The 17,857-nt window shown below is 40.0% G+C and overlaps 1 protein-coding gene across 2 annotated transcripts in view; it reads right to left on the reverse strand.

Annotated features, from left to right (window-relative positions):
- Positions 1-5,245: 5,245 nt before the first annotated feature.
- ZC4H2 (zinc finger C4H2-type containing) overlaps positions 5,246-17,857 on the reverse strand; it is a 30,269-nt gene continuing 17,657 nt past the window's right edge. Inside the window, exons 2-5 of one of the 2 annotated variants that reach the window (XM_045471263.1) lie at positions 13,189-13,360; positions 11,444-11,616; positions 10,400-10,562; positions 5,246-6,677 (exon numbers count right to left, since the gene is read on the reverse strand). In XM_045471263.1, the coding sequence (XP_045327219.1) occupies positions 6,564-6,677; positions 10,400-10,562; positions 11,444-11,616; positions 13,189-13,360 (622 nt within the window). In that variant the 3' untranslated portion in view covers positions 5,246-6,563. The remainder of the gene's footprint in view (positions 6,678-10,399; positions 10,563-11,443; positions 11,617-13,188; positions 13,361-17,857) is intronic. The other variant, XM_045471264.1, reaches the window with a different exon arrangement.

Consider the following 17,857-nt stretch of genomic DNA (forward strand, 5'->3'; position numbering starts at 1 on the left):
TATGAGCATCTGTTCCTTACTCCTTTTGGACAAATACAGGCACCTCCCTGCTGTGGAGGCATCCCTTCTGCTTTCTGGATGGAACCTGGACACCTCCTTGTAAGCAGTGTGGTTACTTGGTCAGAATGGGGAAGAATGTCTGGATTCAGGGTTGGCAGTGGGACCCAAATATCAAGGGCCATGTCTCTGTGCCCTTGGAGATGTCAGGGTTATGGGATTTCAAACTTGAATGGCTAGGACTGTGGTGATGTATACAGGAGAAAGGAGCAGGCATAATTGCTTCTGCACTGGGTGTGCACAACAATGTGGGGGAAGTTCTGTAATACATGCACCCCATCACCAGCAGGGTGCAGCATCTGCCCAGTTGGCAGAGTGAATGAGTCAGAGCCAGATCTCAAAGTATTTGCCCAGAGCCCCTAAGCATTCTATGACATAAAAACAGTAAATGACAGCTGCCCTTAACACCACCAAAGAAAAAGAAGGCTCACAGTACAGCTGGGACCAAAGGTGCAGTAAAGTGACCAACCATTCCAGTTTGCCTAGGACTGAGGGATTTCCCAAGATGTATGACTTTCTGTTTTAAAATCAGAACAGTCCTGGGAGGACTGGGACAAGAATGTCACCCTATGTGGGAACACAAATCTATCACCCTGTCTCCATTATCATCTGTCCTGCCTGGTGCTCTGCCAACTCCATTGGGCTTAACAAAAGCTATGCTGATCATACAAGAGGTCAAATTATAAAGTGATAATACTAGTTAACAATCTGAGGCTTGTAGGAAAAGGAGTAATATTACCAGATAGATGTTTTACCTCCTCAATATTTTCTTATGAAAAATTTATACATACAGCAAATTTTATAGGTAACACCCACATGCCCTCACCTAGATCCTACAATTAGCATTTTACTGAACTTCTTTGATCACCTATCTATTCTTCTATCAATCCATCAATCCACCTAAGAGTTGATGTATTTCATAATAAATTGCAGGCATCAGTACACTCTAAACATTTTTGTGGTTTAGTGGAGTCAGACCTAAATTTAAAGATACTTGACTTCTATCAGCCTCAATTTTCTCATCTCTAAGTTGGTGACACCAAGTGTTGCTAGGAAGATTTGATTTATTTGCTTTCTCACTCAAATAATGCTTTCTTTGTGTATTTTATAAATGTTAGCTCATTTTATCCTCCTAACAATTCAATCAGGTAAATTCTATTATTACCCCCATTGTAAACATAAGCTTTCAAGAAGTTAATGAGCTTACTGAAGGTCACACAGCAAATGTCATTGCTGAGAGTTGCTAAGAATCTCTTTACTATTGATGCTCTTAGCCACTACACTATGCTATCTTCTGTATGTGATAAAGTATATGAAAACACTCAACACAGTACCCACTAAATTACGGGCATTCAGTAATGGTGATCCTTCCCTTCTTCATTTTGAAAGTTTTCACTGCAACCCCACACAGCAATTATTTCCAGTGTACAAATGAGGAAACTGGAGGTCAGCAAGTTTGGTGACTTGCTCAAAGATGCACTGCTAATAAATAAAAACAATGGATTTGAAACCAGAAACAACTGGTTCCTGAGTCAATGTCATGTCTATATGATGTACAGTTCAAAAAACATTGAAGTGCACATGAGCCTATACCACATATTAGGGATTCTTGTTTAAGGATACTCTTACATCCCTATCCACAAGCAGAAAAGAATGTGTTAGAAATAGGGGATTCTGCCTACTTCCCAAGAGGGCGCTGTGTCTTTTACAACTGTTAAACAGACTCAGTGACAGGTGGCAGAAGAGCCTGAGTCTCATCAAACTCCAGGAAAGGAAGCATGGCTTTCGGCTATCACCTTTTCCCTATTTGGGATGCCCTACATGATGTAATCTCTTCCCTATTGTACCCTTCCCTTTCCCCATCCTCTCCCACTTCTTCCCTAATCCCTTCATCACTCTTCTACTCTTCTTCCTCATTACCTTCCTCCTTCCTCTTTCTTCCTCATTACCTTCCTCCTTCCTATTTTTCCTCCCCATCTTTGTCCTCTCAGGAAGTCCCTCATAATCATTATTTTCTTCCTCATAGCTACCATTTACTGAATGCTTCTCAGATGCTATTCTAGGCACTTTACATGTATTAGCACATTTAGTCTTAACAATGCTATGAAGAGAGGGCTACCACTGCTCCTGCCCCACATTTGAGAAAATGGAGGCCAATAGAGGGTTAGTAACTAAGCTAGGGGAACCTGGACCTGAGTTAACAGACTTCCCAGAATTTATCTTGAGACATGTTGATCATTCCAAATATGCTCATAGCTGATGGCACAGTAGTAATAGGGAACTGGACTTTGAGAGATTTGCTAAAATTGCCTGGTCTTCTGTAGAGTGAGCTCCTATTCTTGGCATAAAAGCAACCTCTGGCACAAAGCATGCAAAAAATTCATTCCCACTGTGTCAAACATGTAAAGAGGTCCCCAGATTGGGTTATTCCAAGATTGGAAGGCCTGAGTTCTAGTTGTGCCTTTAGTTCCTCTTAACTTGCTATATGACTTTGCGTAAGCAAGTTTCCCTCTCTGGGCCTCATTTATAAAATGTGAATGATAATATATTCTCTACTAACAGTACAGGGTTATTAGCATTAGCATAAGATGAGAATGTTGAAACAGGTGCTTTCATTGTAAAGGATTTTACCAATATAACAATTAACTTCCTTTATTCTCCTCCATCTTTTCTCTCTCTTTAATCTCCATTATCTTCTTTCACGGTATTTTTATTCCTTCTCTTCCCTTATTCATTCTCCTTTAAGCAGGTCTTGGACTTGCAGCACTGCACTTAGGCAGAAGGAACACAGGCTTCAGAGGCAGATGGACCTAGGTCTGACCTCTGGTTCTGCCTTTTTCCTAGTTGTTGGGCAATTACTTTACCATTTTGAGCCACAGTTTTATCATCTATAAAGTGGACAGACATCACACCTTCCTTGAAAGGTTGTTGCTGGAAGATGTGGTAGATTGTGTGTAAATATGGCCAATAATTCCTCCTATCTCTGACATGCATGCAGTCCTTCCCATCAGGGTATGGAGTCCCTTTTCCTCACTCTTTAAACCTGGGCTTCCTGTGTTAGCCCAGCTGGGCTTGCTTAGACCAGTAGAGTACAGCAGCAGTGTTGCTGTATCATTTCTGGTCTTATGTCACAAAAGGCCTTGAAACTCTGTTTTTTACCTTTTTGGAAGCTGCTGCCAGGTTAAAAATGTCTGACTACTCAACTTTGAAGAGAGGCCATAGAGGATAAAATACTAACAAAGGAGTTGGGAGGCCCAGACAGCCCATAGCTCTTCCAGCCACCCCAGCTGAGGTGCCAGATCAAGAGTGCCGACATCTTGGATCCTCCACCCCTAGCCAAGCCCTCCAGCCTGACTCAAGCTGTTTGAGTCAACACCACATGGAATAGAAATAAGCTATTCCCTGAAAGTCTTGTTCAAATTGAAGATCATGAGTAATGGTTGTTTTAAGCCACTAAGTTTTGAGGCAATTCGTTTCACAATAGATAAATAAACCAGAAAAACTAAATGAGGTAGTAGCACCCCAACCAGTGGCTAGCAGATGTAGGTGCTCAACACGTGACTGTTCCCTTCCCATTCAGAAGTGTCCCTGGGAAATGACTGACCTAGTGGCGCTACAACTGAATTTTATAATTTACAAATATGAACTCCAGTGTGTCAAGGATGCAGAGCAATAACCACTCCTCATATACTTCCAGGGACCTACTGAGGCCTATACAGGTTATACTCAAAGTCACATAGCTCAGTGTGCTCTTTTTGCCCACAATGAGCCTGGGACACCTCAAAAGCAGTCCTGTAGATGAAAAAAATCTTGGGTAAGGAAGTAATGTTAGTTTTGACAAACAGTATTTCTTTTGACTAGTCATTCAATTACCTGAAGGAAATTAACACGTATTGAGTGCTTACTATAGCATTGTTTACAATAGTCCTGGAAGTGGGTACTATTATTTTCCCCATTTTCCAGGTGAGGACACTGAGGCACAGAGAAATTTTTGTCAGCTACTGGGTTACTGGGAAACACTAGGACAGTTTAATGTACAAGATGTTAATTATGGAACACTTGGGATCAACACTTGTAGAAGAGAAGCATTAGAGGAAGCAGTGTTGAACAGAGGGAGCTGTTGAGCTGAAAGTCTTTTCTTTATTTTTTAAGTTTATTTGTTTATTTTGAGAGAGAAAGAGAGCACAAGCAGGGGAGGGTCAGAGGGAAGGAGAGACATAATCCTAAGCAGGTTCTGCACCCATCAGCACAGAGCCCGATGTGGGGTTTGAACTCACAAACAGTGAGATCATGATCTGAGCCAAGGCAAGATCAAGAGTCAGACACTTAACTGCACCACCCAGGCACCCCTAACTGCAACACAGTGTTAATGGAAACCTTAGTCCACCCTATGGGGAGCTCTTAAACTAGATGGTTTTTCACTGTTGTTCCCTATTGTATCCCTGTATGGAAGGAGGCCTTTGTATTCCTGTATCAGTCACTGGATTCCTAGACCCTATTTTCTAGTTTAGAGTTATTTCAACTACTCCTATCATCAAACCATCCCCAAAGGGAGAAAGGCTTAAAAAAAATAATAATTATAGAGAAAAAGTAGGGAAAAACAGGCTCTAGAACCAAATCTGGGTTCACATCTTAAAATTTCTCTTACCAGCTGTTTAACTCGGGACAAGTTATTTAACTTGTCTGAACTTTGGTTTATTTTTTGGAAAATGGTAATAAAAGTACTTAGCTTGAAACATTTTTGGGCACCTGGATGGCTCAGTGAGTTAAGCATCTGACTCTTGATTTCAGCTCAGCTCATTATCTCAGGGTTGTGAGATAGAGCACTGCATTAGGCTCTGTGCACTGGGTGTGGAGCCTGCTTAAGATTCTCTCTCTCCCTTTCCTTCTACCCCTCCCCCACTTCCTCCTTCTCTCTCTCTCTCTCTCAAAAAAAACATTAAAATTAGAAAGATTGTTTTGAAAATCAAATACAATCATGTACATACAGCATCTTGCATAGAGACCTGGTACAGAGTGGGTAGAGAATAAATGGAAATTATAATAATAGGGTAAATTATTGTGCAGTGGTTTATTCAGTTTCTTCATTTATAGGGTGGAGGGAATGAAAGGGAAGAAGAGCTACCCAGAAGGGGAAAAGGCACTATGTCTTTTATATTACTTGGTACTTAGAAGCATTCAGTCAGCATTCACTCCAATGAACAAATGTTTATTTAAAAGAATTCGTACAGACATAACACTCTACTTTCAAAGAGCAGAGGAACTTTTTATATTATGAACACATGAACACCAGCAACTTGAAACTACAGTTAAAGAAGGAAGAAAATATCCCCCTTTCCCCAGCCAGGGACTGAGATTGGAGTTAAAACTTTCTCACTCAGCCAACTCCCATCTCTGTCTTTAAGTATAAGAGTAACTTGACTAGACATCTGATTTTGGTAGAGAGGAGAGATACAGGGCCTGGGGAGCCTAGTGCCTTTTCTTCTATAAGGGAAGGCCACCTGGAGAATCTATAGGAAAGGGGGTGGCCAGCAGCTGACCTGAGCTGAGGCCTCCTTACAGAAGAGGGCAGACCCAAGAGAGGGATGGATGGATAGAAGGGAAGTCCCACCCTCTTGCCTGTGTAAAATGGTTATCACTCACTTGATTATCATATATATCACTATGTAAGTGCCAGAATAATAGTTCTGAACAAAAATGGTTTTGTTCAAAATGTTTTTGAGCATTTGGCAACACAGATGTCAGCATAGGGTCCCTCTCAACATAAGGCAGCTCCTACATTAGAGCCCAATGATTTAGGCAGCAAGTTATAAAGGACTTGTGGAGTGGGTGTGGCTCCCTAATTTCACCGTGGGGAACTTCTGCCATTGATTTGAAAAGCTAAGGTTATAGGAGAAAAACCCGTAAGTCTCAGAATCTCTAGACACACAGCCTGGTACCTGAGAACTTTAGTATATCTGGGAGACTAGGGTGAGAGTGAACTCCAAAAGGAGGCCTTGTCCAAGTTACTTCTGGACTTTGATTAGATGAGATGAAATGAGGGTGGCAGTGGGGGAGAAATATACACCAAGGCTACTGGAAAGTCCTGCAAGAAGACTATTGTCCCTTCAGAGCCTAAGGCAAAAGTACAAGGAGAGGGCACACTGGAGCCTTTACCTGAAGTAAGGGCCTCCTCCAACCCTCAGCCCTTAGGCCCCAGGCCTCAGACATAAGAGGCAGAGAATCACATCTGGGCTTTCTGTCCTTCCCTCAACTTCAAACAAGGGCAAGGGTTGAAATGTGGATGGGAGAGAAGGGATCATCAGACACACTGTCATTAGCACCTTCTTAAATCAGAAACTCCAAGAGAAAAAAGAAATAAGAGCAAAGTGAGAGGGGTTGTGCTTCCATCACATTAAATAGGAAACTTGCCAGAGGTAGGGGAGGGTGGTCTCAAATCAGGACATTAATCACTCTGGCCAAGGGGAAGGTTGTGAGCAGCAGAGCTCTATGTATTCTCCATCTCTTCATTCATCCTGCTTCCGTTTTGGCTTTTTGGGGTTCCGGGACCGACTCTTGGCTTTGCACAGAGGACATATAGGTGCATTCCGATGAATTTGCTGATGACATGACAAGCAGGCCTAGTGAAAGGACACAGGACAAAGAAAGTTAGTAATCAGATTCTTTTAGCCTATAGTTCAGGCTTCTGATCCCCAGAAAGCAGTTGTGATTTTCCAACAGAAAGGAGTAGTAATCAATGACTGAGACTCAAGTAGAGAGATCAGTGCCAGATGTAACAGATGTAAGGTCTATAAAGGAATGAGGGTCAAAGAAGGGTACTGAGGAAAAATATCCAAAGTTGGGAAATAACACAAAATGAGAGTTATATATCCATTTAATATTATGTTAAAGCATGGACCAACAGGCTGTGTCAAGGATTATTCAATTCTCTAGGATACATATTAGTAAACTTTCTCTACAAACGCCAAGAGAATAAATATTTTAGACTTTTTAGGTCACATGGTGGTAGTTAAAACTACTCAACTATAACTGTTATACGTGAAAGAAGCTACAGAGAATACATAAACAAACAAGCATACATGTGCACCAGTAAAACTTTATTTACAAAAACTGGGAGCAAATCAGACTTGGCCTGTGGGTTCTAGTTTGCTGACCCCTGCTCTAGGAGAATGTTCCTTTATTTGATTATTTACTATTGATCAGGGCCCAACTCTGTGATTTATGCTAATAAGCAACAAATGGTTTTTGCCCAGTAGAGATGCAGATTATTTCTGTTCCAAAGGAAAGATAATTAAAGGTTATAGTTCATCAACCAGTTCTGTATTTAATTTTCCAAACTTATTTCAGCATTCCTTTCATTCCCTTACTATATATGTGTGTTTCTTAAATGCTTTTTGAACCAGCTTTGTAATCCTGTTGAATTCCTCATTAACAACACATGCTCACTATATATTTGCACAAGTTTTGTTTCTAACTTTTTAAAAATTATGCTTTGGCAGATCCTGTCAATCTCCCTGCATTGTAGCCCCCCTGGGAATGTGAGGCTATAAAATCAGCTGGTATGCCACATGAACAAATGCTCAACACTAATCATATTCAGAGAAATACAAATCAAAACCACAATAAGATATTGCATCACACCTGTCAGAATGGCTAAAATTAACAACTCGGGAAACCACAGATGTCGACAAGGATGCAGAGAAAGGGCAATCATTTTTGCACTGTTGATGTGAATGGAAACTGGTGCAGCCACTCTGGAAAACAGTATGGGCTTCCTCAAAAAAAATGAAAAACAGAACTACCCTATGACTCAGCAATTACACTACTCGGAATTTATCCAAAGGATACAAAAATGCAGATTCAAAGGGGTGCACGGACCCCAATGTTTATAGCAGCGCTATCAACAATAGGCAAATTATGGAAAGAGCCCAAATGTCCATTGACTGATGAATGGATAAAGATAGGGTGTGTGTGTGTTTATATATATGGGAATACTACTCGACAATGAAAAAGAATGAAATCTTGTCACTTGCAATAATGTGGATGGAAGTAAAGGGTAGTATGCTAAGTGAAATGAGTCAGTCAAAGAAAGACAAATATCATATGATTTAACTCATAGGTGGAATTTGAGAAACTCAACAGATGAACATAGGAGAAAGGAAGGAAAAATAAGATAAAAACAGAGAGGGAGGCAAACAATAAGAGATTGTTAAATACAGAGCACAAACTGAGGGTTGCTGCAGGTGAGGTTGGTGGTGGGATGGGTTAAATGGATGATAGGCATTAAGGAGGTCACTTGTTGGGATAAGCACTGGGTGTCATATGTAAGAGATGAATCACTGGGTTCTACTCCTGAAGCCAAGACTACACTGTATGTTAACTAATTTGAATTAAAAAAAGTTAAAAATAGTTGGCCATACTTTTGTGGGTCCAGTTCTGGAGTCTCTATTCTATTCCATTGGTCTATGTGTCTGTTTTTGTGCCAATACCATGCTGTCTTAATGATTACAGCTTTGTAGTAGAGGCTAAAGTCTGGGATTGTGATGCCTCCCACTTTGGTCTTCTTCATCAATATTACTTAGGCTATTCAGGGTCTTTAGTGGTTCCATACAAATTTTAGGATTGCTTGTTCTAGCTTTGAGAAGAATGCTGGTGCAATTTTGATTGGGATTGCATCGAATGTGTAGATCGCTTTGGGTAGTATTGACATTTTAACAATATTTATTCTTCCAATCCACAAGCATGGCATGTTTTTCCATTTCTTTGTATCTTCTTCAATTTCCTTCATAAACTTTCCATAGTTTTCAGCATACAGATCTTTTACATCTTTGGTTAGGTTTATTCCTAGGTATTTTATGATTCTTGGTGCAATTGTAAATGGGATCAGTTTCTTTATTTTTCTGTTGCTTCATTATTAGTGTATAAGAATGCAACTGATTTCTGTACATTAATTTTGTATTCTGCGACTTTGCTGAATTCATGTATCAGTTCTAGCAGATTTCTGGTGGAGCCTATTGGGTTTTCCATGTATAATATCATGTCATCTGCAAAAAGTGAAAGCTTGACTTCATCTTTGCCAATTTTGATGCCTTTGATTTCCTTTTGTTGTCTGACTGCTGATGTTACAACTTGCAACACCATGTGAAACAACAGCGGTGAGAGTGGACATCCCTGTCGTGTTCCTGATCTCAGGGGAAAACTCTCAGTTTTTTCCCATTGAGGATGATATTAGCTGTGGGCTTTTCATAAATGGCTTTTATGATATTTAAGTATGTTCCTTCTATCCCGAGTTTCTCGAGGGTTTTTATTAAGAAAGAATGCTGAATTTTGTCAAAGGCTTTTTCTGCATCGATTGACAGGATCATTTGGTTTTTATCTTTTCTTTTATTAATGTGATGTATCACATTGATTGATTTGTGAATGTTGAACCAGCCCCGCAGCCCAGGAATGAATCCCACTTGATCATGGTGAATAATTCTTTTTATATGCTGTTGAATTTGATTTGCTAGTATCTTACTGAGAATTTTTGCATCCATATTCATCAGGGATAAACTACCTGATGATCCAGCAATTGCACTACTAGGTATTTACCCCAAGGTTACAAAAATACTGATTCGAAGGGGTGCATGCACCGCAATGTTTGTAGCAGCATTATCAACAATAGGCAAATTGTGGAAAGAGCCAAAATGTCCATCGACTGATGAATGGATAAAGAAGATGTAGTATATAAATACAATGGAATATTACTCCGTCATCACTAAGTATGAAATCTTGCCATTTGCAACAACATGGATGGAACAAGTGTGTTATGCTAAGCGATATAGGTCAGTGAGAGAAAGACAAATACCGTATGAGTTCACTCATATGTGGAATTTAAGAAACAAAACAGATAAACATAGGGGAAAGGAATGAAATAAAATAAGATAAAACCAGAGAGGGAAGGATACAAACCATAAGAGATTCTTAAATACAGAGAACAAACTGAAGGTTGCTGGAAGGGAGGTGGGTGGGCAATGGGCTAAATGAGTGAGGGGAATTAAGGAGGGCTCTTGTTATGATGAGGACTGGGAGTTACATGCACGTGATGAATCACTAAATTCTACTCCTAAAACAAATACTACATTATATGTTAACTAACTTACATTTAAATAAAATCTTGAAAGAAAAAAAAAAAACAGCTGGTCTGCTATAGCACATATAAAACACCCCTTCTTCTGTGTCCTAAGCAAAGGCTGTTTTAGGAAGGCACCAAATAGGTAATTCCAAAGCCCCCATCCCAGCCTTCCATGAGGTTGCTTGAAGACACCTTTCTTCCTCCACAACCCCTACCCAGCTCACTTACTTTCATAGGTGGAGGCTGTTGCCTGAAGGTGGCTGTCTGCCGAGTGTCCTGCTTTCTAGCCACCTGGAGTTGTTGGGCAGCAGCGGCTGCAGCGGCCAGGGACTCAGGGATGGGGGGCTCCTGAGGCTCCGTCTGCCACTCTGCTTTCTGCTTCTCAAAGTAACTTTGGAGATGAAAGACATTAGCTGGATCATTCTGAAAGCAAGGAGAACCTTGCCCCTCTTAGAGACTCCATGCCACAGAACCAAAGGGGTTGGGCTGTGGCTCAGTATAGAAAGTTCCTACACCCTCCCCAGCACAAGGTTCCCCTTGGGTACCTGGCTCATTGTCTGCTGGTAAGGGTAATCCTTCTGCTCTCTGGCTCTGATAGACCCAGAAAATCAAGAATCCCAGGGCTAGCAAAGTCCTTAAAGGGCATTTTCCTATTGTTTATCCCATGCACCTTTGCAATATTCCCATTAAGTATCCTCAGGCCTATGCTAACATGCTTTTCAGAGTAAGAAGCTCACAACATCCACAGGCAGCCTGCTCTACCTTATGGAAGTCTGCTTCCTTCTACTGAATTGAACTGTCTCTGTAAGGTGAGTGTAGTTCTTAATTCTGGGTCTTAAACAGAAGTTCCAAGGCTAGCCACTAGAGACCATGAAAGCCCAGCCTTCTATATTTTCAAAGGTTTCTAGACATCCCTTCTGGACCTTGACTTGGGAAGTAACCTTGTAAGAGTCACAGACACACACACACACACACACACACACACACACACACATACACATAAAGAGTCACAGACACAGTCACGTGTTACCAAAATTGCACAAAGAATTTTAAAAGCCACCTAGAAATACTAGTCTAACTGTCCTTGTTTTGGTGCACAGAGACTTGCCCAAGGTCATACAATGAGTCAACCACTGACAGTCCTGGGGCTAGGACTGGGTACCATGACTTTTAAACCAGATTTTATGTTTGTATATGTGCCGCTACATGTGTGTGTAAGTATGTATGTGTTGTGTGTGTGTATGTTGCAAGGACAGGGAGCAAGCAGCTTACTCCAAGGATAGCTTCTCCTCCTCTTCACATAGGTCAGGGAGCCTCTGCAGGCCTAGAGTCATGCGCAGGGCATCCACATGTTCCTTCAGTGGCTTATACTCATCATGCAGCCGCCGTGTAGACTCTAGCAGCTTGTTTAGGTCATTCTCAGACTGTTTGATGGTGTTTTCCATCTGAAACATAGAGTGAGGTAGGTACCAAGAAAAGACACCAACATTCTCCACAAGGGTCTATAGCTGAGTGGATAAAATAGCACAGGCTCCAGAGCCAGGCCAATCTATAGTCATGTCCTTAATTCACCCTGTAGTCTATGTGACTCTCTTCAAGCCTCAGTTTTTTTCATCTGTATAATGGTGATAATAATAGTTCCTACCTCATATAATCTTAGGAAAATTCAGTGATTGAGTGCATATAAGCTTTAAGTACAGGGACTACCACAGAGTAAAGGGTCAATTAATGGTAGTTATTATTCAAATATAGCACCTTAAAGCTAGAATGGACCTTAGAGCTCATTTAGTCTGCCCCACCAACATTTTAGATAACAGATAATTGAGACTCAGGAATAAAAAAAAAAACTTCCTCAGAGAAATACTTCTCAGGGGCAAAACCTAGACAAAAATTCAGGACTTCTGCTTCCCAGGCTAGTGGCTTTTCTCTTAGATCAGTGGTTTTCAAAATGTGGTCACTAGATCAGTAGCATTAGCACCACCTGAGAACTCATTAGGAATTCAAATTCTCAGACACCACCCCAGACATATAAAATCAGAAATTCTGGTGTGGAGTCCAATAATCTATGTTTTAAGAGCCTCTTCCATGTGACTTTGATGTATGTTTAAGTTTGAGATCCACTGGGTTAGATTCTCAGCCCCAGCTAATATTTTCTTAACTGAATTGACTTTGTATCCTTGGTTAGCTGGCAGCAGAAATGCCAATTCCTCATGAGACCCTGGAATCCTGTGATCTTGTGACACAGAAAATACCATTACTACTGTCTAAGTCACATCTATATTTCCTTTAAGGTCCTTGGCTTGGCAATATCAGGAAATAAGTATTGTCATAAAAATGAGTTTCCCAACAATAAAAACTCCTTCAAATGTAATTAAAAAAATACTTTTTATTGTCATAAGCTCTAAGGATTAGAAAGGACATTATAAGTAAGCACCTCCAATTTTCCTCCTGGTGCAGGAATAGCAATACCGCAGCTCAGACAGGTGATCATTCAGACCATATTTGAATAACTCCAAAAAGTGGGAAACTTATCACCTTAGCTGGCAGTTTATTCTCCATGTTCCAAGTATCTCCAAAAGAGAGACTCTAATGAGGGAGCCTCACTTTAGTAGGCTGGCAGATATTATTTGTTTAGCCTACTTGGAAGCTTTGGAGCCCTTTGAGCTAGACCCAAGAGGCAGTTGTCTGCTCTGCTTTACCCTAAGGCTAACTCTCAACTCCCAGAATGAGAGCACATTAGTGCTGAAAAAGACTTTAGAGGTGACTGACTCCCTGTCATAGTAAAGAGAAGGAAAATAGGGCCTAGCAGAAAAAGGGATTTGTCCAGTGATATATAGTCAATCAGTGACAGAGCCAAGACTAGATCTCAGAACTCCTGGATTCTTCCATTCCACTACAGCCTGATGCCTACTCTCCCAAGTTGGTTGGCCAAAGCCACATCACAAGAGGCCATGGTACTCACTACTGTCTATTTCTCAGAGGGCCTAGAGGTAGGCTTCTGGCCATCAGCTACATACCACATTGATATCAGCATGGATCAGTCGGAGTTCCTCCACATGGGCCATCTTCTCCTGTAGCAACAGGTCCATCTCTTGCTTGTATTCTTTCAGGTGCCTCTCCTCTGATTCAAGGGCTTCAAACTCAGCCTTCAAACGTGCCTTGATCTTCTCCATCTGCAGTGTCTTGTTCCTGCAATTACCAAAAAGCAAGAAACAGACCAGTAGGAGAAGGGAGGAAAATGGGAATAGAGTGCAGTTAGGCCCTGAACCAGGGTTATTTTTCTAAGCCACCTTTCTAAGCTTTTCTTTCTCCAGGCATAGCCAACCTAAAGCCAGCCACAAAAAGTTAGGAGATTCTCTATTCTAAGATAGAAGCTCCGTGGGTCTCAAAGGGGATAGTTTTATTCTATTGTGGGACATTTGTAAATGTGGAAGACTTTTTGTTATTAGACTGATCCAAGAGAGAACACTACTGGCATGTAGTGAACATGGACCAAAGATGCTAAACAGCCTCTCAAAGCACAGTAAAGTCCCATACCACAAATAATTCCCACTCGAAATGCCACCCATGACCTTTTGAGACATTCTTAAAGGAGCACTGTCCATTAACTTTTGTACAATGATGGAAATGTTCTGTCTCTATGCTTTCCAATACACTAGCCACCAGGCATGGTGGGTACTTGAAATGTTGGTAGTGCAACTGAGGAACTAAATTTTGAATTTTATTTAATTTTGATTAATTTATCTTTAATTTAAACCACACATGTGACTAATTGGACAGCACAGCTCTACAGGGTCAACTACTCAGTTCCAGAAGAGGAAGAGGACTAGACGAACTATAGCTCATTTCTTTTCCTAAAAAAATAAAACCTGTTATTGGTTGTTAAATCCCAATTGTATACTCTCTGGTTAAGTAATCCCACCCTTGTGAATTTATTCTAAGGAAATAAGGAAAACAAAAGGCTAATACACAAGACTGTTCATTATGGGCTATGGGCAAAATTGTAATATTTAGAAGCCATTAAAATGAATCATTATGAAGACTTGTGACATGAAAAGTACTGAGGATATGATACTCAATAAAATGTATATGCACTCAGATTGCATTTTTCAAAATATACATGCACAAAATGGAAGGAGGCCCCACTGCAGCACACTTTTGTCCTCCCCCTGGCTCTCTACTCTCTGGTTCTGAGGTACTTCCTAGCTGTTATCCATCACTAGCTGGGCTTGAAAAAAGCACAGAAGACATGAAGGAGTCCCTTATCTCAGAGACAAAAGAGCTTAAAATCATTCAGGCCAAAGTGAAAAATACAATAGCTGAGATGCAAAATGGACTGATGCAATGAACACAAGGATGGAAGAAGTAGAGGAAAAATAAGTGAAAGAGAAGATAGAATAATGGAAAATAATGAAGCTGATCAAAAGAGGGAAAGAAAACTCTTGGATCATGAAAGTATACTTGGGAAATCAGTGACTCCATGAAATATAATAGCATTTGTGTCATAGGAGTCCCAGAAGAAGAAGAGAGGGAAAAGAGAGCAGAAGATTTATTTGAGGACATTATAGCTGAAAAATTTTCTAATCTGAGGGAGGAAACAGACTACCAAAACCAGGAAGCTCACAGAACTCCCACCAAAATCAAGAAAAGCAGGGAAACACCAGGGATATTGTACTTAAATTTGCCAAATATACAGATAAAGAAAAAAATCCTAAAAGCATCAAGAGAAAAAAAAAATCCTAACTTACAAGGGAAGACAAATACGGTTAGCATCACCAGATCTCTCCACAGAAATGGCAGGGCAGAATGAAGTGGAATGATATACTCAATATGCTGAGTAGAAAAAACCTACATCCAAGAATACCCTATCTAGCAAGCCTACCATTCAGAATAGAAAGAGAGGTAAAGAGTTTCCCAGACAAACAAAACCTGAAGGACTTTGACCATTAAAACAACCCTGCAAGGAATATTAAAGGGGACTCTTTGGGAAAAAGACTAGAAAGGAAATGAGAAAATCTCTGGAAATAAAGACAACAAGCAATAAGATGGCACTAAATTCATAACTATCAACATTTACTCAGAATATAAATGTACTAAATAGTCCATTCAAAAGAATGGGTGTTGGGGTGCCTAGGTGCATCAGTTCATTGAGTGTCCAACTTTGGCTAAGGACATAATCACATGGTTCATAAGTTCGAGCCCCACATTGGGCTCACTGCTATCAGCTCAGAGCATGCTTTGGATCCTCTGTCCCCCCCCCCCCACCCCATCCTTTCAATGCTCTCTCTCTCTCTCTCAAAAATAAACATGAATAAACAAGAATAGGTGATGGGTATTGAGGACACTTGTTGGGATGAGCACTGGGTGTTGTATGTAAATGTTGATTCATGGGAATCTACCCCCAAAATTAAGAGGACACCATATACACTGTATGTTAGTTAATTTGACAATAAATTATATCTATCTATCTATCTATCTATCTATCTATCTATATATATGAATGCGTGTCAGGATGAATAAAAAAAGAGAAAGATCTATCTACATGCTGCCTACAGGAGATTCATTTTAAACCTAAAAATGTCTGCAGATTGAAAGTGAGGGGATGGAGAAATATTTATCATGCTAATGGACATCAAAAGAAAGCTGAATACCCATACTTATATTAGACAAACTACCTTTTAAACAAAAGACTGTAAGAGACGAAGAAGGACACTATATCATAATGAAGGGGTCTAACAAGAAAATCTAAAAGATTGTAAACAGATATGTCCCCAACTTTGAGGAACCCAAATATATAAAATAATTAATAGCAAACATAATGGAACCCAATGATAATAATACAATCATAGTAGGGCATTTTGACATCCCACTTACATCAATGGACAGATCATATAAGCAGAAAATCAGCAAGGAAGCTATGAATGACACATTGAACCAGATGGACTTAGCAGCAGAATACACTTTCTTGTGAAGTGCACATGGGTGCACTTCTCAGTATAGATCACATACTAGGTCACAAATCAGGCCTCAACAAGTACAAAAAGATTGAGATCATACCATTACATATTTTCAGACCACAACACTATGAAACTTAACCCCCCCCCCCCCCACACACACACACATGTGGAAAGAAAACAAATAAATGTCAATTAAATGGGTCAACCAGAAAATTAAAGAAGAAATAAAAAAAATACATGGAAACAAATGATAATGAAAACATGACGATCCACATCTTTGGGATGCAGCAAAAGCAATCATAAGAGGAAAGTTATAGCAATACAGGCCTATCTCAATAAGTAAAGAAAAATGTCAATTACACAACCTGAACTTACACCAAAAGGAGCTAAAAGAAGAACAACAAATGAAACCTGAAGCCAGCAGAAGGGAAATAATAAAGATTAGAGAGAAATTAATAATATAGAAAAAAGAAAAAAACATAACACAACAATAAAATCAGGAGTTGGTTCTTTAAAAAAAAATAATAAAATTGATAAATACCCAGTCAGACCTATCGAAAAGAAAAGAGAAAGGACCCAAATAAATAAAATCATGAATGAGAGAGGAGAGTTGACAATACCACAGAAATACAAACAATTATAAAAGAACACTATGCAAAAAACGTGTTCCAACAAATTGGACAATGTGGAAGAAATGGATAAAATACTTGAAACATATAAAGTACCAACACTGAAACAGGAAGAAATATAAAACTTGAACAGGCCTATAACCAGCAAGAAAATTGAATGAGTAATCAAAAAACTCCCAACAAACAAAATTCCAGGGCCAGATGGCGTCACAGGGGAATTCTCCAACACATTTGAAGAAGAGTTACTACCTATTCTTCTCAAACTGTTCCAAAAATAAAAATGGAATGCAATCTTCCAAACTTATTCTATGAAAGCAGCATTGCCTTGATTCCAAAAGCAAATACTCCACTAAAATGGAGAATTATATGCTAATATTCTTCATGAAGGTGAATGTAAAAATTCTCAACAAGATAATAGGAAATCAAACAAAACACCACAATCAAGAATTATTCACCACAATAAAGCAGGATTTATTCCTGGGCTGCAATGGTGGTTCAGTATTTGCAAATCAAGGAATCTGATACACCACATTAATAAAATAAAGGATAAGAACCATATGATTCTTGGGGAACCCGGGTGGCTCAGTCCATTGAGTGTCTGAATCTCGATTTCAGCTCAGGTCGTGATCTCAGGATCATGGGATCAAGCACCATGTTGGGCTCCACACTAAGCATGGGGCCTACTTGGGATTCTTTCTCTCTCTCTCTGTCTCTCTCTGTCTCTCTCTCTGTCTTTCTCTCTCTCTCTCTCTCTCTCCCTCCCCTGCCCGTGTCTCCTGCTTGTGTGCTCTTTCTTTCCCTTTATCTCTAAAATAAAAGAAAAAATCTAAATAACCATACGATTTTCTCAATAGATGCAGAAAATACATTTGACAAAGTCCAGTATCCATTTTTTTTAATAAAAACCCTCAACAAAGTAGGGACAGAGGGAACATAAATGAACATCATAAAGGCCATATATGAAATATCCACAGGTGATATCATCCTCAATGGGTAAAAACTGTGAACCTCTCCTCTACAGTCAGGATAAGACAGGGATGCCCATTCTCACCATTGTGATTTAACTTAGCACTGGAAGTCCCAGCCTCAGCATCAGACAA

This window comes from Leopardus geoffroyi, chromosome X, assembly GCF_018350155.1.
Source record: "Leopardus geoffroyi isolate Oge1 chromosome X, O.geoffroyi_Oge1_pat1.0, whole genome shotgun sequence".
Classification (NCBI taxonomy): Eukaryota; Metazoa; Chordata; class Mammalia; order Carnivora; family Felidae; genus Leopardus; species Leopardus geoffroyi.